The 22,232-nt window shown below is 39.2% G+C and overlaps 1 protein-coding gene across 5 annotated transcripts; it reads left to right on the forward strand.

The window, feature by feature from the left end:
- The first annotated feature begins 11,560 nt into the window (after positions 1–11,560).
- On the forward strand, positions 11,561–20,381 carry LOC148900322 (low choriolytic enzyme-like). 5 transcript variants are annotated; one of them, XM_088993209.1, is made up of 12 exons: positions 11,567–11,620; positions 12,437–12,470; positions 12,567–12,617; positions 13,301–13,351; positions 13,542–13,592; positions 13,842–13,892; positions 14,591–14,740; positions 16,283–16,412; positions 16,966–17,144; positions 17,326–17,407; positions 19,650–19,778; positions 19,873–20,381. In XM_088993209.1, the coding sequence occupies exons 1-12, from the start codon at positions 11,567–11,569 to the stop codon at positions 19,931–19,933; spliced, it is 1,023 nt and encodes a 340-aa protein (XP_088849335.1). In that variant the 3' UTR covers positions 19,934–20,381. The 5 variants fall into 5 exon arrangements, with proteins under 5 accessions (XP_088849338.1, XP_088849336.1, XP_088849335.1 ...); XM_088993207.1 differs by lacking the exon at positions 13,842–13,892 and adding an exon at positions 14,133–14,183; XM_088993210.1 differs by lacking the exons at positions 12,567–12,617; positions 13,842–13,892 and adding an exon at positions 14,133–14,183 and having other exon boundaries at positions 11,563–11,620.
- Positions 20,382–22,232: the final 1,851 nt, after the last annotated feature.

Genomic DNA, 22,232 nt, shown 5'->3' on the forward strand with positions numbered 1-22,232 from the left:
TGCGCGATCAGTAAATATAGTCAGAAGCACAATCAAGGGAATGACAAACAGCTGTGGGAACCCAGGTGCGTGATGATGGGAGGGGCCGTCTCCAGGGAGCAGCGGAGGAGGTGACAGGAGGGGCGGGGCGCACCCAGGGCGGCGACAAAATGTGACAAATAATAGTTTCATCCAAAAGTGCCTTTCAAAACTCTCAAAGACACTTTACAATCACAGGACAAGTTCTTCTGCAGGTGAACATATTGTACTCCTGAGTTAATGTTGTGGGCGGCCTGGTTGTCGAGTGGTTCGCACGCCAACTTCACAATGCAGAGCTCATGAGTTCTAGACCCGTTCTGGCTTCCCTGTGTCGAGTTTGCATGTTCTCCCTTGGCTCACGTGGGTTCTCTCTGGTTTCCTCTCACATTCCAAAAAACATGCATGGAGGGCTAATTAAACACATCAAATTGTCCCAAGGTGTGAGTGTAATTGGTTGTTTGTCTCTGTGTGCCCTGCGATTGGCTGGCAACCAATTCAGGGTGTCCCCCGCCTAGTGCCTGAAGACATGCTGGGATAGACTCTAGCACCCCCCGTGACCCGAAAGTGTCTGGATTAAGTGGTCTGGAAAATGCATGGATGGAGTTAATGTTCGTGATCAATTTCAATGTATTATTTATTAATTTTATGCAATTTTATTGTCCAGTTTCATATAGTTTTATTATGGAATGGATTGGATTAACCTTTATTAGTCTCACAGTGGAGAAATGTACATTTCACAAGAGCACATTTATGAAAGTAAGAGGAAATGAAGAAGTAGAAAAACAAATACAGGAGCTGCTGGAAAGGCAGCCTCTATCGCGGCACCATCATGAAGTAAAAAAAAAAACTAAATAACAAATAATGTGACACAACACAAAATGAACAGACAATCATTCAATCTTAAGCACTTTATGCAAAGCGTCCTTTTCACCAGTGGTTCAGGCACATCATGGTGAAATGTGCATGTCTGCTACGAGCTAAATGTTGAAAGCAAATACAAAATTGTAGCATCCATTGATGAAAGAGATTGTCTCACATCTCCTGCCTCAAGTAAATCCGCTTCAATTCCAAGCCGTGACAGTTCCATATACTCATCGACGCTCCTTTTTCTCATTGTGGGCTCCTCATGCCATGCATCAATCCAGCCGCAGACTGTCCAACAGCACCAACCTTTCCTCTGAACAAAGCGGGGCTGTGAAAATGCTGCCCATGACAGCTGCAAAAAAGCTCAATCGCCCCGGAGCTGTCCAGCCCTGACAATCAAATGGCACTGACAAAAACAGGGCTGCCGAAAAGGTGCAACCAGTCAGCAGAGTCTCCTCCTTGGTGAATGCCGTGGCCAAAAATCAGTTTGACACAACACACAACTCAAAGTGACAAAAGAAAACACACAAACAACACAAAAAAAAACAAGGCTCGTGAGAGCACTTGCTGACGGCTGCCTACTCAGGCACCATCTTGGACTTGGTCAGTCTAAAAATGTTTATAGTTTAAAGATTTAAAATATTTGTCATTTCTGTTATGGATAATAAAGCAGTTTTAGGTTGGCCATCTTTCATTTTTATTCTCTTACCCGTTAATAAGGATACTGTGTTATGCAGAGCATAATACTTACAACTTACAACTACTGGGCGGCCTGGTCGTTGAGTGGTTAGCATGTCGACTTCACAGTAAATAAGTACAGGCTTGCGTAGGTTTCCTCTGGGGATTGCGGTTTCCTCCCACATTCAAAAAGGCTGATTGAACACTCTAATTTATCCCACGGTGTGATGTGAGCGTGGATGGTTTGTCTCTGTGTACCCTACGATTGACTGGCAAATGGTTCAGGGTGTCCCCCACCAGGCTGAAAATACATGACCCTTGTGCTTCCTCTGTATTATGCATATTTCATGCAAGCAAAATGAGGGAAGAAGGGTAGTGTATTGGGCATACTTTCTAGGCACTCCCTCATGCTCCTCAGTGTAGACATGCACGTGATTCACATTCCTATATGTCAGTGTTTGTCAGTGACATGCAGTCAGTGGAGGCAGGGGAGGCAGTGCCTCACCTGTCATCATGGAAAGCTGTCATGGAAATATCAAATGAAAAAATAAATTAAACAGTTATATGTATTTAGTGATTTGTACTTTCAAGTTCTTGTCCATTTAACTTTACCGTTTTAGGATTTTTTTCAAAATCACTAAATTTTCACATTTACCGTTCAAATACTAAGTAGAGACGAGCAGTGAGGCACCAGCCGGCTGATCCTCACCATGGATTGCGCAATCACTATGCTTACTGTGCTGGCTTGCTCTGCGGTGAGACCGCATTGCTGTCCTTCTGCATATCGCTATTAAAGCGTTCAAACACGTTTAGTATATTAACTAAATTTCTAGTTTAGCTGGTGTATATAATGTAGAGTCATTGTACATTATAAACACTGTACTACAGTGTTTATTTTGTTTTATTTTCATCAAAACGCTGTGCGTAGGTGAGGCAAACAATTCTCCCGCTGTGATTCCAGAGATACTTCCGACTCCACGTCTGCAGAATAATAGAATTAGAGTCAGAAAGCTACAGTAAACAGTTAGCAAGTAAAGTGCAACCCTGCAGTCATTTTTTCGTGTTGCTTGGCCTCACTTTCAGAATGGAGGATTACATATCTAAATTGAAAGAATTTTCTAAACTGGACTTTCAATCAAAGCAGGCGGTAATAATTAAAGGAAGACCAACACCGGAGCTAAAAGGTTTGCTTCAGACAACGGGACACAATACTCGCTCTTTTCAGGTGGACTGGTACACACGAAAAGGCTGACTGTGTGGATGTCCATCAAGAAACCGCCTTTTCTGCTTTTCCTGCCTTCTGTTCTCAAATTGTGACAATGTCTGGACTCAAATGGGATCTTGCGACCTGAAAAATTTACAACGGAGCCTCATCCAAAATGAGCGAAGACTCAACATCAGCATCCACAATGCTAATGTAAAGGAGAAGCGGGATATTTTAAAAGATCTCATCAATGCCACCTGCTTCCTTGCCAAACAACAGCTGGCATTTCGTGGAAATGATGAAAGTAAAGTCTCTGCTCATCGTGGCAACTATGTTGAACTATTACATGCTTTCGCTGAGAAAGATGACAGGCTAGCGCAGCATGAGCAAACTACGGCCCGCGGGCCACATACGGGCCGTTAGGCTTTTTAATCCGGCCCGCCGAACCTGCCCAAATTATAGTAAAAAGAGTGTCTGAAACTCATGACAAAAAGTTAGCGACAACAGGGCAGATAACTGAAAAGTTGCCTGCCCCATTTTTCACAACTTGAAGCACAATGAGACAAACTAATCACATTATAAAACATGGTCACAAAGTATAAAGGTTTTTTTTTAATCAAGAATGTACCTACTACAAATGCTACCTTGCTTAATTTACAGTAAATGTGAATGGCTAGTTTTTGCTGCAGTAGTCAATTGTCATTGTGGTGACAATGCAACGTTTGCATTGCTTCCTACGAGCCACTAAGCCCCTTTCATAAGCCTCACGTACACTTTACAGTCACGGTTTAATGTAAATTTACGTTTTGTAGCGTCACATATGTTGTTAGCTTCTTTTGAATCTTTCTTCTGGGCTGAGGTTCTGTGCATCTATTTTGGAAAATAATATGCACTTGCACGACTTTATAACGCTTGCGAAAGTCTGGAAGAAAAAAGCAGGCTTCTGATTGGCTGTCGTGCCGAGTATGCAAATTTCACTGCAGGTAGCCTATGTCTGTGTGCTCGGCGACAGTACACGCCAGTGACGTGCAGTCAGGGGAGGCAGGTGAGCCTGTGCCTCACCTGTCATCATGGAAATATCAAATGACAAAATAAATTAAACAGTTATATTTATTTTGTGATTTGTACTTTAACATTCTTTTCCATTTAACTTCACCATTTTTGGATTTTTTTTCAAAATCGCTGAATTTTCACATGTACCGTTCAAATACTAAGTGGAGACGAGCAGTGAGGCAGCAGCCACGGAGCCTCACCACGGATTGCGCAATCACTATGCTAACTGTGCTGCCTTGCTCTGCAGTGAGAACGCATTGCTGTCCCTCTGCATATCACTATTAAAGTGTTCAAAAGCTTTTAGTATATGAACTACATTTCTACACTTTAGCTGGTGTATATAATGTAGAGTACCTGTACATTTTAAACACTGTACTAAAGTCGATGAGAAGGTTTCTTCAGCCGTCATCTGTACAAAAGTGAAGGTTTCGGACGTTTCGCCTCCTATCCAAGAGGCTTCGTCAGCGAACTAAAGTCTGACTGGTCGTATCGGCCCCATTTATATATCCCTAATGTCCAGACCTGGTGGCGCCGGACACAGCTATGATAGGTCCCTACTCTCAGGTTGGGGGGGGGGGGGCGCGGGACCCCCCCTGTGGCCCCACTGATTGTTTCTACATTCCTGACTAACGATTGGCCTATTACACCCACTCCCCCCGGTATCACCTCATCAGCATAACGACCCTCATCAGCATTGCGAAAGTTGCCTAACCTGTTTTGCCTGAGCAGGCTATTGTATGAACGATCCAAATTGAACCTCACACCACCAGACCGGTTTAATGAAGGATTTTGTTGTTTTATAAGAATCGCCTCTTTTACCCCCCTTTCAAACCATCTATGTTCTTTCGCTAAGATTTTAACCTCATTGTCGTCAAATGAGTGGTTGCTAGCTTTTAGGTGCAAATGTACTGCCGATTGAGGCCCACTAGTATTATCCCTGCGATGTTGATAAAGTCTTTTTTTGAGAATTTGCTGAGTCTCCCCAATGTACTGCTCTTTACAATTTTCATTCTTACAATGTATGGAATAAACTACATTACTTTGTTTTTCATTTGGTAGCCTATCTTTTGGATGCACTAATTTTTGCCTTAACGTGTTTATCGGTTTGAAATAAGTAGGAATTTTATGTTGCCAAAGGACTCTTTGTAATTTTTCAGAAACTCCTGCAATGTACGGTACTGCTACTCCTCTCCTTTTAGAATCTTGAGAATTATTGGTTTCGTTCGCTATTCTTTCTTTCTGACATTTGTTGAATGACCACTGAGGGTACCCACAGTTAGTGAGTGCTCTCCTGATATGTTTAGACTCCTTTTCTCTACCTTCAGTGCTAGTTGGTATTAGTTTAGCCCTATGCTGGAGGGTTCTGATAACTCCTAGTTTATGTTGTAAAGGGTGGTTAGAGTCAAAAAGTAAGTATTGGTCAGTGTGCGTAGCCTTCCTAAAGACTTCTGTTTTTAGTGCTCTGTCCTCTTTTATAATTACTTTACAATCCAAGAAGGCTAGTTGGTTCTCTTGAATGTCCTCACGAGTAAATTTAATGTTGAAGTCTACAGAGTTGAGATGATCTGTGAAGGATTGAATTTCTTGTTTCTTAATTATGACAAAAGTATCGTCTACATATCTAAACCAGTGTCTAGGTTTTGTCCCTGGGAAGGATGTGAGGGCCTGTTTCTCCATCTCTTCCATGTAAAGATTAGCCACTATGGGTGAAACTGGTGAGCCCATAGCACAACCATGGATTTGTTTATAAAATTTTTCCCGAAATTGAAAATACGTAGTATTAAGGCAGATTTCTAATAATTGGCAGATGTGATCCGGTTTCAGTTTGGTTCTTTCATGCAGAGAAACATCCGCCAGCAGCCTCGTCCTCACCACTGAGACTGCTGCTGGGGTTGGGACAGATGTAAAGAGAGAAGTCACATCGTATGATGCCAAAGTTTCCTCAGGTTCCAATATGAGGTCTTTGATCCTCTCTACAAACCCTGTGGTGTTCTCTACGTGGTATTCTGTGTTACCAACCAACGGAGCTAAAATAGTTTTTAAATATTTGGCTACATTGTATGTAGAGGAGTCAATGCTACAAACAATGGGTCGGAGGGGGAACCCTTCTTTATGTATTTTTGGCAGGCCATAGATACATGGCGTGGCCTCTCCCGGGTATAATCTAAAATACATCTGTTTGTCTATATGTTTTCCTTTCTCTAGCTTTTGGAGACAGTCAATCATTTCTTTCTTGTATCTATTGGAAGGGTCCCTTTTTAGTTGCTCATACGTGTTAGAATCACTGATTAACCTATTTATTTTGTCTTCATAATCCAATGTGTTGAGCAGCACTGTGCATCTGCCCTTGTCTGCTGGCAAAATAGTAATATTTTTGTCTTTTTGTAGAGTAGTTAACGCCTTTCTCTCTTCTAATGTTATGTTGGACGGAGGAAGTTTGGCACTACTGAGAAGAGCTGATATTTTAATGCGTAGATCATCTGCCTCTGCATACGAAAGTTTGTTATTTTTAATAGCCGATTCAGTAGCTGTGATATAATCTATTGTAGGTATAGTTTTAGGAGTCACTGAGAAATTTAAACCTTTGGTAAGTACCGCCTTTTCTGTCTCTGAGAGATCTCTGTCTGACAAATTTTTGATCCAATTCTCCCTTGCAAACTGTTCATACCTAATTTTACGCGTGTTTACCAGTAGCTGAGATTGTTTCAGTAAAAGTAATTTTTGAAATTTACCCTTTTGTCTCTCTTTGGTTTTGCTGTGGTGCCTCCTATAACCGGATTTAGTAAATTCACACACTTCCTGATAGATTTTGTGGGTAAGATTAGTTTGTAATCGCTGATATCGCGGGACCCCCCCTGACGAAGCCTCTTGGATAGGAGGCGAAACGTCCGAAACCTTCACTTTTGTACAGATGACGGCTGAAGAAACCTTCTCATCGATGGACCACTCCTGTACGACTGAGAGCTTACACAGACGTACTGTACTAAAGTGTCTATTTTATTTTATTTTTATCAAAACTGTGTGCATAGGTGAGGCACACAGTTCTCCTGCCTCATGACAGGGGGCGCTGGTGATTAGAGATTGTTATTGCGACTCCTCGGCTGCAGAATAATAAAATTAGTGACAGCAAGCTACAGTAAACAGCAAGTTAAGTGCAACCATACAGTCATTTTTTCGTATTGCTTGGCCTTATTTTCAGAATGTGGATTACACATCTTAATTGAAACAATTTTCTAAACTGGACTGTCAATCGAAGCAGGAGATAATAATTAAAGGAAGACCAACACCGGACTGTATAGCTCACAAACGGTGAGGGATGAATGTAAATCTGCTGGACAGCTTCTCAGCTTTTTGGCCAAGAAGGATGTCATTGAAACATTCCTGAAGTGACAAAGTTGCTCCAGCTCGTGCTCACTGTTCCAGCTACTCCATCATCAGTGGAGCGGTCATTCTCAGCACAAAAGACTGAAAACATATAGTCGGAACAGTACTGATCAAGGACGACTTTCTTCACTGGCAGTGATCTCCATTTTTTAAATAATTTTTTTATGCTACAGTTTGTATTGTATAGTGTATACAGTATATAAAGAATGCTGAAATGACATTTTAAATAAAGCACGTTAACTGTTGCCAGTCAAATGGTGAATAAGCTACTCTGTGGAGTTCATCGTCGTCGGCCTTCATCGGTCATGGCTGACCATGGATGACTGTACCGGTGGACAGTGTGCCTGGGCGGTGTATTATGGAGAGCAAGTTGTCGCCTATGCAGCTTGCTCCCCCTCTCCACCACGCTGACTGGACCAAAGGAATAGCTGAGCTGATACAATTTTGGGGTCAGTATGGTCACAGGAGCTGCCGGAAAGGTAGCGGAGTTCGCCACCAGACCGCCTTAGGTGCGCCATTACCGGATTGATTTCGGGTTTACTCCCATAGGAGCTGCCGGAAATGAGGCGGATCTCGCCACCAGACCGCCTTTGAGGCTCCGGAGACTCGTGGATGGCGGGGTCGTCTTTTCACCCCGTGTAGATCTATAGAACCTACCCTCTGTGTCTGTGGAGTTCATATGTTTGTAAATCTGACTGTGAGGACGTCAGTGCCTCACCAGCCATGAACCTCACCGCACGTAACTGGTGCTATGAGGTTTGTACACACTACATTTAAAGGACAACCGGCACCATTTTTTTGTGTTTCCCACTGACATCAGAAAAACGTTTTATAGCATCTAAAATACCCAAAATAGGCAGGCTGATATTTTTAGTCAAATGCAAAACACCAATAAAAATGACTTAAAGTGTGCTAAAACTGCAACAAATTGAGCTGCGAATTGGGGATTTTCAGAAAGTACCGCCCCCAGTTCGTGACATCACGCCAAGACATCGTGCCTTGCTCGAGAATCAAAACAATGGCTTCAGATTCGGATTTTCTCGTTACTCATCCAGTTATGAATATGATTCAAATAGTTCTGAAGAGGAAAGCATCAATGTTTGCAATTGATTCAAGGAGTCCTCCCATATCAATTCGAGCCGCCAATGACAGTAATGTAGCACCCAGAAAATGCAGAAGATTGCACCCAAGCTCCGTTGGAAATGGGCTGATTTGTCAGTTGGGAATTTGTGTCAGCGAATATCAAATAGTTGTCTTTGTGCAACACACAACGATTCACCATCGCGTTATTTATGTGTTTTCCTTCTAATTTCGCCATCAACACGGATCAACACGAAGTTTTCAGACCAAACAAAGTACCCAAAATGCATTGTGTGTCGCTTTCTCGATCAGGGGCGGTCCAAACGTGACGTCACATGGGGATCGTCATCAACTCGAAAACAAGACTTCGTGACTATTCAGCGCAAGTCTTAAAACGTAAACTATAGCTATATGCTGTGGAATCTTTGTAAAATACGCTCAGTAGGAGTCATTTGAAGTGATTTTATAAATTATGGACATAACTTGTCCGGAGGCATCGGTTGTCCATTTATGCTTTAGGTTTAGTATTTCCGGCCCAAACACTCCCTCCAAATGCTCCTTGCCCGGCCCCTCTGTCAAATTTTAGAACCCAATGCAGCCCGCGAGTCAAAAAGTTTGCCCACCCCTGGGCTAGCGAGTCATTTTGGGACATCCAGTGTATTTTCTAGCCTGTGAAACAGAATACAGAACAATTTCATTGAAGCAGTTGGTGATGTCATTAGAAATGACATTAAAAAAGGAGATCAGTGCAGCCCCATTTATTGCTGTAGAAGTAGACGAGATTGTCATTCTCAGCACTGAAAACATACAGTGGGAACAGGACTGATCAAGGACGACTTTCTTCACTGGCAGTGATCTCCGTTGAGACAGAGAGACTTTTAAAACTGAAGAAAGATAAGGAAGGCTTCTACAAAGAAGTTATCGATGCCTTTCTTCAGAAGGAGCGGCGCATGGACTAAAGGTAACACGATAAAAACGTTTTTTTTAAATATTTTTTTTCTATGCTACAGTTTGTATACAGTATATAAAGAATGCTGACATGAAATTTTAAACAAAATACGTTAACTGTTGCCAATCAAATGGTGAATAAACTACTCTGTACAGTTAATATGTTTGTAAATCTGACTATGATGACGTCAGTGCCTCACCAGCCAATAACCTCACCGCACGTCACTGGTGTTTGTCCTACAGTCTGTGTGAATTCCATTTGCCACAGTCAAGAGTTCCGAGTCTGCCTCCTTGATTACTACGTTGGTACAAACACAATACTTCCAAGGACAAATAAATTACACCTTACAGTCCAGAGTTCCAAATTCTTTTGAGCTAAAAGCCTCATTTTAGGTGTGGCATGAATGAACTCCTCCCAGGTAAGGGAGGCACAAGGAGCACTGATGATGAGAACAGGTGCCGACAAAAGAGGACACATGAGGAAACAAACCAAAACCGAAACATAACCAGGTAAACATAACAGGAGTGCAGTGCACATTAACATAAATATATTAATAACACATGCACAGACACACACACATATTATTTTTATTTTTTTTTTTCTACTTCACCACACGAATAGACTTGGGATGAGTCCATTGACTAATGGTTGACCATGGCTAAGATATTCAAGGCTGAATAATTTGACATCTGACTTGTAGGGTCAAAGAAAGATTGGATTGGATTGGATATGCCTTTATTAGTCTCACAGTGGATAAATTTACATTTCACAGCAGCAAAGTGATGAAAGGAATGAAAGTAAAATAAAATACATGAGCTGCTGGAAAGGCAGCCACTCTCGCGGCGCCGTCTTGAAGTCAAAAGAACAAAAAATGATAACCATAAAAATAAAAAGATAAATGATATCTATCTATATATATATATATATGATGATAAAAAGATGATAACCATGCAAGACAGATGCGGCATTGGATTGAATTATCTCTGATCCCACCAAAACTGAAAAACAAAACAAACAGAAACCTGACAATACCTCAACGGAGGCTTCCTGCTAGACTACCTTGTTTTGAAGCACGGCCTGAATGGAGGTATGCAGAAGGTCCAGGATATAGGAGGAGGGTTTTTTATGATCAGTGCAGGTGGGTGAACCAAGACAAGGTGGAGGCACACACAGCGGAGAGCTGCATTCAGGTCCTGGTCAAACCCTGAGCAAATTCTTCCGCATATCTGACGCAAATTGAAGACCTTGTTTGGATAAAAGGTCCACAGGGATGCCATCGAGTCAGAAAACAATGGTAATTAGCAGCTCATCTCTAATGCAGACGGGAGCGTGAGAAAGGCCACAAAGTGAGCTAACTTGTAGAAAACAATTGACCGCAGTAAGTATGAATGTGTCACAACGCACACACATACAAACTCCACAAGGGTACTTCATCACGTTAAGGTTGATGAGTTAACCAGTTGCACCATGGTAATGACATTATGTGGGAGGTTGAGGATCGAGAGAGAGCAGCATCATTGCAGAGGGCAGATGCATATTTAGAACTGAGAGTCACCGCTTGGAGATTAAATGGATTATCATGGGACAGAAGAAATGAACCAATGTCTTTTTTCGTCAATGGATACTGCAGCTTCTTGTTGACTTTGAAACTTGGCTTGTAGCCGATGTGAGAACATTTTGAGCATGACGTCTCTCATCCACTGGTGAAAGGAGACTTTGATTCTCTTCTCGTTCAAACTGTTATAAACGACAAAGCGTATGAGGAAAAAGTGGTTCACATTACATGACTGTCCATGTTTTATGATATATGTTGTGTTTATTATTCTACTTTGTTAACTGTTTTGTTCAACGTTTTGTTGCAGCTTTGGCTGTTGTGAAACCGCAATATAAATCAGGATGTATGTGTGTATGTAGTATGTCTGTACGGATATCACTCAAACCATGTTTAAAAATATTTATTGGTGTCATGACAAGTGAATCCAGCTCAGCTTCAATTGGCATTATACAAAGAAACAGGAAACCATTGAAACACCCATCCATCAGAATTTAGTGTGACAATGTAATGACAGATGAGAGTCTGTAAAACACACGCCCAATCCAAAATCTATAAAAGGTGACTTAACATCAGCAACCACAAACATCTGGTAAGAAAAAAATTACTCAGCTATACCTGCTTTGTTTTTCCTTGTCTCTTGCTCTCCCCCTCTCTCTCTCTGTCACTCTGTTTCTCTCCCTCTTTCAGTTTGAGACACATGCTAATGGAGACCAACGTGATTGGAACTTTTGTTAAATTTTGTTTTGTATATTTTTCTTTATTTTTAGACAACAGCAACACCATGATGCCAGTTGCCATCATCATTCTCCTTATGTCCATTGTGGCCGTTTCTACGGTAAGATCAATTTGACAAACCTACAGTTACCTCATGTTAAATTTGAAGAAAGCACAATCCTTTTGAAAGTCCTATATGTCATTCATGTAATTTGATCCATGAAGGTAAAGACACATATTTATGAATTGTACTGATACGCAGAAGAAAATGTGATATGATGAATTCAATTTTCTCTTTTCTCAAGTGGCTTCAGACAATAGAATCATCTGGATTTAGATGCATTTTTAAGTCGACTGAAAAAAGTCTTATGCCTTTGTCTCATGGAACCCTTTGAAATAAGGTGTCTGGATTATTTGCAGGGCTTTTTTTTTATCAGTAAGACTCATAATTGTTTCTGAACAAACTTTACTTTTGAAACTTTTTAACGCCAAAAAGTCTTTACTGCTATGAAGTATTGACTGCTTTACTTGATGATTTGCAAGATAATTTCTATGCTTCTACGAATGTTGCATCTTTTTCAGACAAGTTCTCTTTCTCATGAATGCCACCATTGATAGCCTTACCATGTTTCCATACGCTCTGTGGGTTGAAGTGCTGGGACGAGGCATTTAGAACGCCTAAAAATTGAAATCATCACCAACATTTTGAAAATAGGACCCTCAGCATGGTTGTTTCAGCATGAGAGATACAGATTAAACCAAGGCATGATACATTCAAAACTTGCTTAGCTATTTTTACGAACAAGTGCCTCTACTATTCTTCATCAGAAGGAAAATGACCAATATACATCATGCATCTTTGATTGTGTGTGGACATGCATGTAAAATGCAGACTTAAAAAATGTGATTTTAAAAACATAATGTATTTCTTTTTCAGGTCCCAATAGGTGAAAACAACAGTTACAACAGAGGTGCCTAAAACATATTGTACCATTAGGTTGTTACATACTATCTGAAAAAGTTATAATGCGTCCTTTTGAATGTATTTGTTCTCCCTCCTTTTCCAGATGTCTTATCCACTTTTTCGAAAATTGCAAAGGCAAATGAAAATGCTTCAAGTAAGTGTTTTCGTTTGACAATGAAATGTATGCTGTGTATTGAGGACTTTCTCTGTGTGTGTGTGCCTTTGCAATTGCATTTTCATTTGCCTTTGCAATTTTCGAAAAAGTGGATAAGACATCTCAACATATATATATATATATATATATATATATATATATATATATATATATATATATATATATATATATATATATATATATATATATATATATATATATATATATATATATATATATATATATATATATATATATATATATATATATATATGTATATATATGTACTGTATATATATATACAGTAAAGTCTCGTTATATCGATATCGGATATATCGATAGTCCCGGTTATATCGATACTATTTCTATGCACACACGGAGAAAATTACATGCAAACAGGGTCGGATATATCGATAGTCCCGGTTATATCGATATTTTTTTCGGACTCCCTTGAATATCGATATAACGAGACTTTACTGTATATATATATATATATATATATATATATATATATATATATATATATATATATATATATATATATATATATATATATATATATATATATATATATATATATATATATATATATGAAAACATATTGTACCATTAGGTTGTTACATTCTATCTGAAAAAGTTATAATGCTTCCTTTTCAATTTATTTGTTCTCCCTCCTTTTCCAGATGTCTCATCCACTTTTTCGAACATTACAAGGGCAAATGAAAATGCTTCAAGTAAGTGTTTTCGTTTCGTTTGACAATGGAATGTATGCAGTGTATTGAGGACTTTCTCTGTGTGTGTGTGTATATATATATATATATATATATATAGATGAAAACATATTGTACCATTAGGTTGTTACATTCTATCTGAAAAAGTTATACTGCTTTCTTTTGAATTTATTTGTTCTCCCTCCTTTTCCAGATGTCTTATCCACTTTTTCGAACATTACAAAGGCAAATGAAAATGCTTCAAGTAAGTGTTTTCGTTTGACAATGGAATGTATGCTGTGTATTGAGGACTTTCTCTGTGTGTGTGTATATATATATATATATATATATATATATATATATATATATATATATATATATATATATATATATATATATATATATATATATATATATATAGATGAAAACATATTGTACCATTAGGTTGTTACATTCTATCTGAAAAAGTTATAATGCTTCCTTTTGAATTTATTTGTTCTCCCTCCTTTTCCAGAAGTCTTATCCACTTTTTCGAAAATTACAAAGGCAAATGAAAATGCTTCAAGTAAGTGTTTTCGTTTGACAATGGAATGTATGCTGTGTATTGAGGACTTTCTCTGTGTGTGTATATATATATATATATATATATATATATATATATATATATATATATATATATATATATATATATATATATATATATATATATATATATGAAAACATCAAGTCAGTTAGGTTGTTACATTCTATCTGAAAAAGTTATAATGCTTCCTTTTGAATTTATTTGTTCTCCCTCCTTTTCCAGATGTCTTATCCACTTTTTCGAAAATTACAAAGGCAAATGAAAATGCTTCAATATGTTTTCGTTTATATGTATGCTGTATATATACTTTCTATATGTGTATATATATATATATATATATATATATATATATATATATATATATATATATATATATATATAGTCAGTAAAATCCACTTGAATTTTACTGACTTGCCTTTCATGAAACATGAAAGTTCTTAGGTATATTATATATTATAAATAGCAGTGTACAGTACATGATTGGTCCCTGGGCCCAAATTGTGCAACAATCCCTGGTATTGGTTAAACACCCATGTCAGACTGAGCAATATTTTATTCCTCAGTAGACAACTGAATATTTCCAACCTGTTGTGGAAATACAAGTATCGACCAAATAACTGATTTTAAGACACTCTGTTCTCATGACACTGTTTGTGTATTCTCTGCTTGTGATTCTTCAGTCTCCCACCTGATACATGGAGATATTATGGTTAACATGGACAATGACGAAGGTATTTTGAGGAACGCTGTCCCTTGCACCAGGGCAGGCTGTAAATGGCCCAAAACCGGAAACAAAGTAAAGATACCCTATGAAATCTCCAATCAATTTAGTAAGTCATGATTACTCAGCTGTTGTTGTTGAGATATTGTGCTAAAACAAATCACTCGCATTATTTGCTTGACACAATTTTAACACTCTAAATCATTTCTGACACCACCTTGCCATTTCAATCGGGTCTTGAAAACAGCTATCTTGTGCTAGCTTCCGAGTTCAGTCTTAAGTATTAATTTGATGAACATAAGTAGCTTACTATAGGCCTATATATTTGTTCTGTTGAATCAAAGTTAAAATCAAGTTAAATGAGCAAAGCGACAGTGTTGATACCAGTCACACTGCAGAAACAGCTAGCTCGCAGGACAACTCTTAAATCAAGTAATGATCGACCACACACACACATTTACGCATACACACACGCACCGAGCTACCCCACATTAATCCTTGTCTTTATAAACATTCTAAATCGTAAACGCTGAGGTTTTCGATCACAACATTAATCATTAAATATGCTGAGTAAATAAAACTTACTTTAATTTAGTCATTATTATTGAAAAAAAATTGAAGGACGTCCAGGAAGAATGTTTATTTTAAGCAAGAAGTAAGCAAAATCCTCAGAAGATTAATTATTTTTTAAACTAAAATACTTGGAATACATTTAAAAAGTGTTTTTTTTAATTACTTCTAATGAACGCGGTGTTCTTGAAGATCACTGTTAAAACTACAGCAATTGAGTGGGACAACCAAGTGTCATTTTCATGTTAAACAGGATGGTTGGCAGCTGCTGAATAGAAGCATTAAGTAACTTGTTATCCAACAAAGTACTACATATGCGATCAGCCAAGTAAATGTGTTACTTTTTCAACCGTAGCAAAATGGTTTTTCACACAGCATTAGATCTCATCAGTCGATTCCACTCTGTCAAATTTTGGGTTTTGGTGTATATGGGCCAATTTATTTGAAAAGTAGGACCAAATGTAAACAACAGATGTATTTTCTCAAAATTCACATTGGTCACCAGGCATGTCATGTTGATGGACGCATCTGAAGGTATCATGAATGAAATAGTTCTCAACTAACACCATGGGCCTCGCCTCATACCTACTTTTGACAAACAACCTAATTTGGGTGTAACATGAGGTTGCCATTCGTTCTGAACATTAACAAAAAAACGAGTGGGAGCACAAAAGATCCTGTCTGCTCGTTCTCTTAGAATTGGGTGTTCATAAATAATAGCACCTTGATTATTTAATATGAAGATATTTTTCAAAATGATAATAATCCCTCAATACATCTTGAAAATTGGTATCCAATGTGCTGTTGTGGATTTTAAAGTACTCAAAAGATTAAAAAGCGTATCCCCTGGAAGAAGTACTTTGATTCGAATGAAATTTTAATTTATAATAATAATAATAATAATAATAATAATAATAATAATAATAATAATAATAATAATAATAATAATAATAATAATAATAATAATACATTTAATTTCTAATTTGTGTGGCAGACAAACCAAGTCATCCTAAAAGGGTTAATTTCAGTGTTACTTTGATCGCTACATCTTTGCATTTTAATCTTCTTTGTGTGTCTTTAGCAACAAAACAGAAGAGACTTATAAAAAGAACACTGAAAGAATTCAGAAAAGGAGAGCGCAAGACCTGCATTCGCTTTGTCAAGAAGAAGAAAAGTGATGTGAACTATATATCCTTCATATCTGGCAATGGGTGAGATATCAGCATTTTAGACCTCAATGACCTTAACTCATCCTGTGAATGAAACACATTTGTAGTCTTCCCTAGTTGTTATTTTTCTTTGTAACATGGGTTTCCAAGTTGAAATAAACACAATACACCAATAGATGAAAGAATATGTCAACAGAATGTAAGAATAACACATAACTTGTCAAATAAAAATCAATCGTGTTGTCTTTTGATCTGTCACATTCGCAAGTACAGGTTCACTGTATGTAAAATTTGAAAATGATTATAATAACATTTTAATTGTCATTTCGTATTGCTGATTGGTCAATTTCTTTGTAGTTCATTATGTAAACGGTATTTTATTCTGCATTCATTGAACACAAGAATAGCAATTTGAAATGAATAAAAAAAATCAATGTCAACAAAATATTAAATTAGTCTCTAATTATCTTTGTTGTCAGTCCCAACGCTTTCAAACCTGCAATTTAAAAAACATGGTTGCCGGTCCGCAATTTGCATGTACTTGAAAGTCAGCCAGTTTTTGAGCTCACTTGATTTTTTTGCATTTATGTGCTAGGTGCTGGTCCTATCTTGGTCGCCAAAGCGGTGGACAGGAAATCTCCTTGCAGAAAAATGGTTGCGTGTTCAAAGACACTGTGCAACACGAGGTTCTCCATGCACTCGGATTCCACCATGAGCATGTCCGCTCTGACAGAGATCAACATGTCACCATTAATTTTGACAACATCATATCAGGTCAGCTTGCTCACAGAGCTTTTCCAGAACTGACATTGGAAGTCATTTGACAGGCTATTGTTTGGTAGATGGTGGATATTGGATATACAGTACCTTTTGTTGAAATAGCATCATGTTTATAAATCTCCCATCTGACATAATGACACTTCCATGTGATGTTTTGCTCTCTCCTTTTATGCAGGAACGGAAAGAAACTTTGAAATTGAGCAAACAAACAACTTGAATACAGACTATGATTTTCAATCTGTGATGCATTACGGCGAGTAAGTACATATTTCTAGCCATACAAAAATATGATCCAATTCTCAAAAAATGTTCAAGATACCGGATTTCACTCTGAATATTAATAACCCTCACAGTTTAACTGGAGTTGAAACAGACCTTATCTAAACATTTAATGCTCATGTCCACCTTGTTCAAGGATTCCGTCCTGTGTGCACAACTGTTCTCTAATGAGGAACTGCATGCCATCGTTAACTTTTGCTTGATTCAGATACATTTGTGTGTTTTCAAGAACATGAATGATCGCCAACGAGACGTTCAACAAATAATCAAATGTGTTAAATGACGGGCCGTGGAATTCATCGCTAGGCTTTCAGTAGTTCCACTTCTGAATCAATCCAGATGGAAAAAAGTGTGGTGTGATTTACTACAAGTCCACTAGAGGGGACTATTAACCAGGAAATAACTGACCGACCTTTCTTAATGATGTCCGTATTTTCTTGAAAAGTGTGTCTTGACAATGGCTGTAACAGTAAATCTGCAACCAAATCCATTTTTCTCTTCCATCAGCCATTGTGGGTTGACAAAACTGCTATTACATCAACACAACAATACTGTATATTTGCTTATGCAGCTCGTTAGAGCTGTGCTAGCTCTAGGCAGTATGCTCTTATCACTAGCGGCTAGTGACAAGAGCAGTTTTCGCAAATGATAATTGGCTAGCCGCTAGCCGCTAGCGACTAGCCAATCATAGTTTGCGAAAACTCTGACATTGACCAGCACCTTCAAGAAAGCGTTGGTACCCCCCTTTTGGGTTGCCATCTCGAAATCTGATTGGATAGCTTAGCTTAGCTTAAGGTTGTCCATCGTGTCTGATGATGACAGTCCAACTCTATTTCTTGTGAGCCCATTTAATGTGGCTGTGTAGCCCAATCCGTGATCCACACTGCTTGCCACAGGCGGTGCAGGTGAAGGCATTGACTGGGGTTGTGGGTGTGGCACTGGCTTCATGACTCCTTTGACGATACCTGGTCCGTCAGTCACCTCGGTCTTCCTCAAGTTTCTGTACTCCTTGTTGGAGGAGCTGCCGCCAGATGGAGCGTTGAGCTGCAATGTCCTCCAGCTGGTTCGGGTTCAGGCCACATTTTTTCATGGCAGTCTTCACCTGATCTTTATTGCGCTTTTTTTGGGCTTCCTGCCAGGCGACGGCTGAGATGGAGCTGGCCATAAAGCACCTTATGTGGCAAGCGCTCTTCTGGCATCCTGATCACATGGCCTAGCCAGCGAAATTGGTGCTGACTGTAGCCTCCACACTGGTGTAGTTGGTTTTGCATAGTATTTCAGTCTGTCCCTCCAGGATAGCCCAAGGATGCATTGTAGGCATTTGATGTGGAAGGCCTCAAGCATCCTGAGGTGGCGACTGTACAGGGTCCATGCTTCGCAGCTATAGAGGAGGGTTGACATAACAACAACCAGATAAACTGCAGTCCTAGTGTGGAGTTTGAGATCTTTGTTTTGAAAGACTCTCCCTCCTGAGTCTGCCAAAAGATGCTGATGCCTGTTTTATCCGGTTGTGTCTCTCTCCGTCTATGCTGCAGTCGTCAGAGAGAAAGATGCCCATTTGAAAGGGTCCACTATTGCTAGTGGCTTATTGGAGATGGTCAAGGTTGGTGGATGAATGGATGCCCACTGATAAATTACCCCAGTCTTTTCCACATTGACAGAGAGGCCCAGTCTGTCATAGGTACCTGCAGCAGCTGAGAGACTAGCTCGTAGTGCTTCTGGTGTGTAGGCCACAACTGCAAAGTCATCTGCATATTGGAGTTTGAGGACTTGCTCTGATCGTAATTGGTTAGAGCAACAGTTTGATCGACATTTGAAGCGACAGAGCCCGCAGGACTGATTGTGAAGGCATCCAGGTAGATTTCTAATCCTGGTAACAAATAATGGCTGAAATGTGATTGGTTAAATGCTAAAATTCACAAACACACATCTGGGAGCAGCACAACAGGGGAAAAGCAATGAAAGGACGCTGAAAACCAATTTGGAATTATTTAATTAGAATTCATGGACTAAATAGAATTAACATCAGTCATTCAGATATTTTTAGGCCAGCAGAGAAGGCGTTGGAGGCCTTGATGGGCCGCCACTGAGAGTGTTGCTTTTAGTTAATTGGTTCAAATGATGTCGATTGATTCCCCCCCCCAAAAAAAAAAAAAAAAACACGCACACACATGATATTCTCGTTATTGCTTTTTCAAAATTGATTTGACTTTTTTGTAGATTTGACTTCTCCAAAAATGGCCAACCAACCATCGTTGCCAAAGATGCGGCTGTCACTTCTTTTGGCACTGCGACAGAGATGAGTGACAATGACTATGATCGTGTCAACAGACTTTATGATTGCTATGAGTGAGTATTTTGTCTGATACTTTCTGATAAAATATTTGCTATTAAACAGCCAAAATAGACGTTTAATGTGCCTTTTTTTCTTCTCATCAATCAGGAACGGCATGACAACAACTGGGTCTCGGCTCTCGTACGAATCTTCAGTGGTCACATGGTGAAGGCCTCAATCATCTTTTTACACGAACAACATTTTAATTAATCATAAAATTAAGTACGTAACTTTGAATGTACAGTAATACCTTTTTTCGCTGTTAAAATCCTCGATGCACTGAAACCGCGATTAATGAACCGCGAAGTAGCGAGTGATCACTGTACCTCAATACATGAATGAACAGATATGCTACTGAAAGGGGAAGTCAACCCCTAGATTTTGTTGACATTATTATTGTGACTGGAAACACTTTGATTATTGATGTGCCTGTGGATTCACGGTGGCCAACTTGCTTAACTCAAGTCGGTCAAGTGTACTGCTACACTATTATTGACTCCTTTGAAAGAGTTTCAATTCAAATAATCAATTGTCACTGTTTATTTAAGAGCTCTGACATTTACTCTATATTTTGTAATCCATGTTTTTGATTTCTGATTAAAGCACTGTTTCTCATGCGTCTGATTGAGTACCTGCCAGTCCACGGCTGACAAAGGGGTCTGGTAGCAAACCGATAGAAAGTGGATCCCACAAACGCAGACTCAAATATATTGCAATGAAAAAAAGGTTTAATTAAGGAAAAGTAAAGTATCGACAAAGTGGTCAACAAAAGGAGCTGGCTCAACAAGGAGCCAGAAAACATAAAGCGCTTGCCAGATACAAGAATCAAATGATTTCAGAGAGTAACTTAAAATTATGCGTGGTTGGAATAAGCAAACCAAAAAAGGTATCAAATATAAGGTGAAACAAAAAAAACTCACAAACCTGAATAGATAACAACAGGATTGCATTTTTGTTATGCGTTTTACAATGTTTTTTTTTACTCCAATTGGAAAGCAGCGCAACCTTTTCATCATTTGTACTTTCCGTATTGCGATTCTGTGGTAACCCCCCTGTTCCACACCCTCAAGGCTGACAAGGTGTTCCTTGGGGAAATAAATGAAAAAAAATGGTGAGAGATTATTACACGGCAAGGGGGAAAGATGCGATGTGACAGGAGGCAACAGAAACCATGCTCGTCAGAGAAGGGCTAAGTGAGTGGTGTGAAATAAAATGGAAATGAAGTTCAAGGAGAAAAGGAGGGGTGTTGTGAGATGCGCAAACAGTATTTTTCGAAGGAAAATTTAGCCTATCTGCAATGGACCGTTGCGTCAGCAAAGTGAGACTTGTCCCTCTTGGATATATTTGCTTCAGTAATGCTTGCCTTCCCCATGCACGCCATTGATATAAGGACATTTGTACTCTTAGTGATAAGCACAACACGGATTATTAAGGTGCATGAGCAGCCAACTTCGCACCTGAATTAAAATGGAGAACAGATTGGCGGGAGAACTGCAGACTAAACTGTGCATCATCCGACGCTAACGAGATTATGGCGTCATCAGGAAGTCACATTGAATCCACGCGGAAGCACTGCACACACGTTGAGCTGCGTCTCATATTTTAATTACGCTAACTGCCAAGGGGAAATATGCCTGGCACCACGAGGTATGCAAAGTAATCGCTTTGAAATACATGTAATTAAAACCACTTGTGTTGCATGTGGTTTCCGGAATAGTTCTCTGCTCTGCCACTCATGACAAGAAAGCCGTTTGGCATGACGGCAGATCAAAAGAGCAAACATAAAATCAGATATTGGATATGCCTGGGAGCATCATCTCTCAGAATCAGAATCAGAATCAGAATTATCTTTATTGCCAAGTATGTAGAACACACAAGGAATTTGTTTCCCGTAGAACACGCTGCACTAGTATCATCATCAAAAAATTGCTAAGTGCCACTATACAGTTCCATTTGGGCTACTGTTGAAAGAGTTCAAAGAGTTCAAAGAGTTAATGGCTTGGGGGAAGAAGCTGTTTAAATGTCTGCTAGATTTGGTGCGCATGGATCGGTAGCGCCTGCCTAAAGGGGAGTAGCTGGAAAAGGTGGTGGGCAGGGTGCGGAGGGTCCAGTAGGATTTTCCGAGACCTAGTTTGGATTCTTGCAGTGTGCAAGTCCTCGAGAGTGGGTAGGGCGGTGCTCTCAATAGTCACCCCTTCCCATTTTCTGTTTGTGAACTGAAATGTTTGCCAACCAATGTCATTTTTTCTCATAATTCTGAAGGAGAATGGAATTTATTACTTCTTCTTTTCCTTAAGGCTTTTCCCTTCAAGGGGTCGCCACAGCAAATCAGTGTCCGCCATCTTTAGAGGTTTGATCCGCATTTTTGTTTTGGCCAAGCTTTCACGTCGGATGCCCTTCCTGACACAACCCTCTGTATTTATCCAGGCTTGGGCCCGGCACAAGAAGACTTATGTCCCTTTGTGGCT

Source organism: Hippocampus bargibanti, linkage group LG03, assembly GCF_051943395.1.
Source record: "Hippocampus bargibanti isolate YZ-2025 linkage group LG03, ASM5194339v1, whole genome shotgun sequence".
Lineage (NCBI taxonomy): Eukaryota > Metazoa > Chordata > Actinopteri > Syngnathiformes > Syngnathidae > Hippocampus > Hippocampus bargibanti.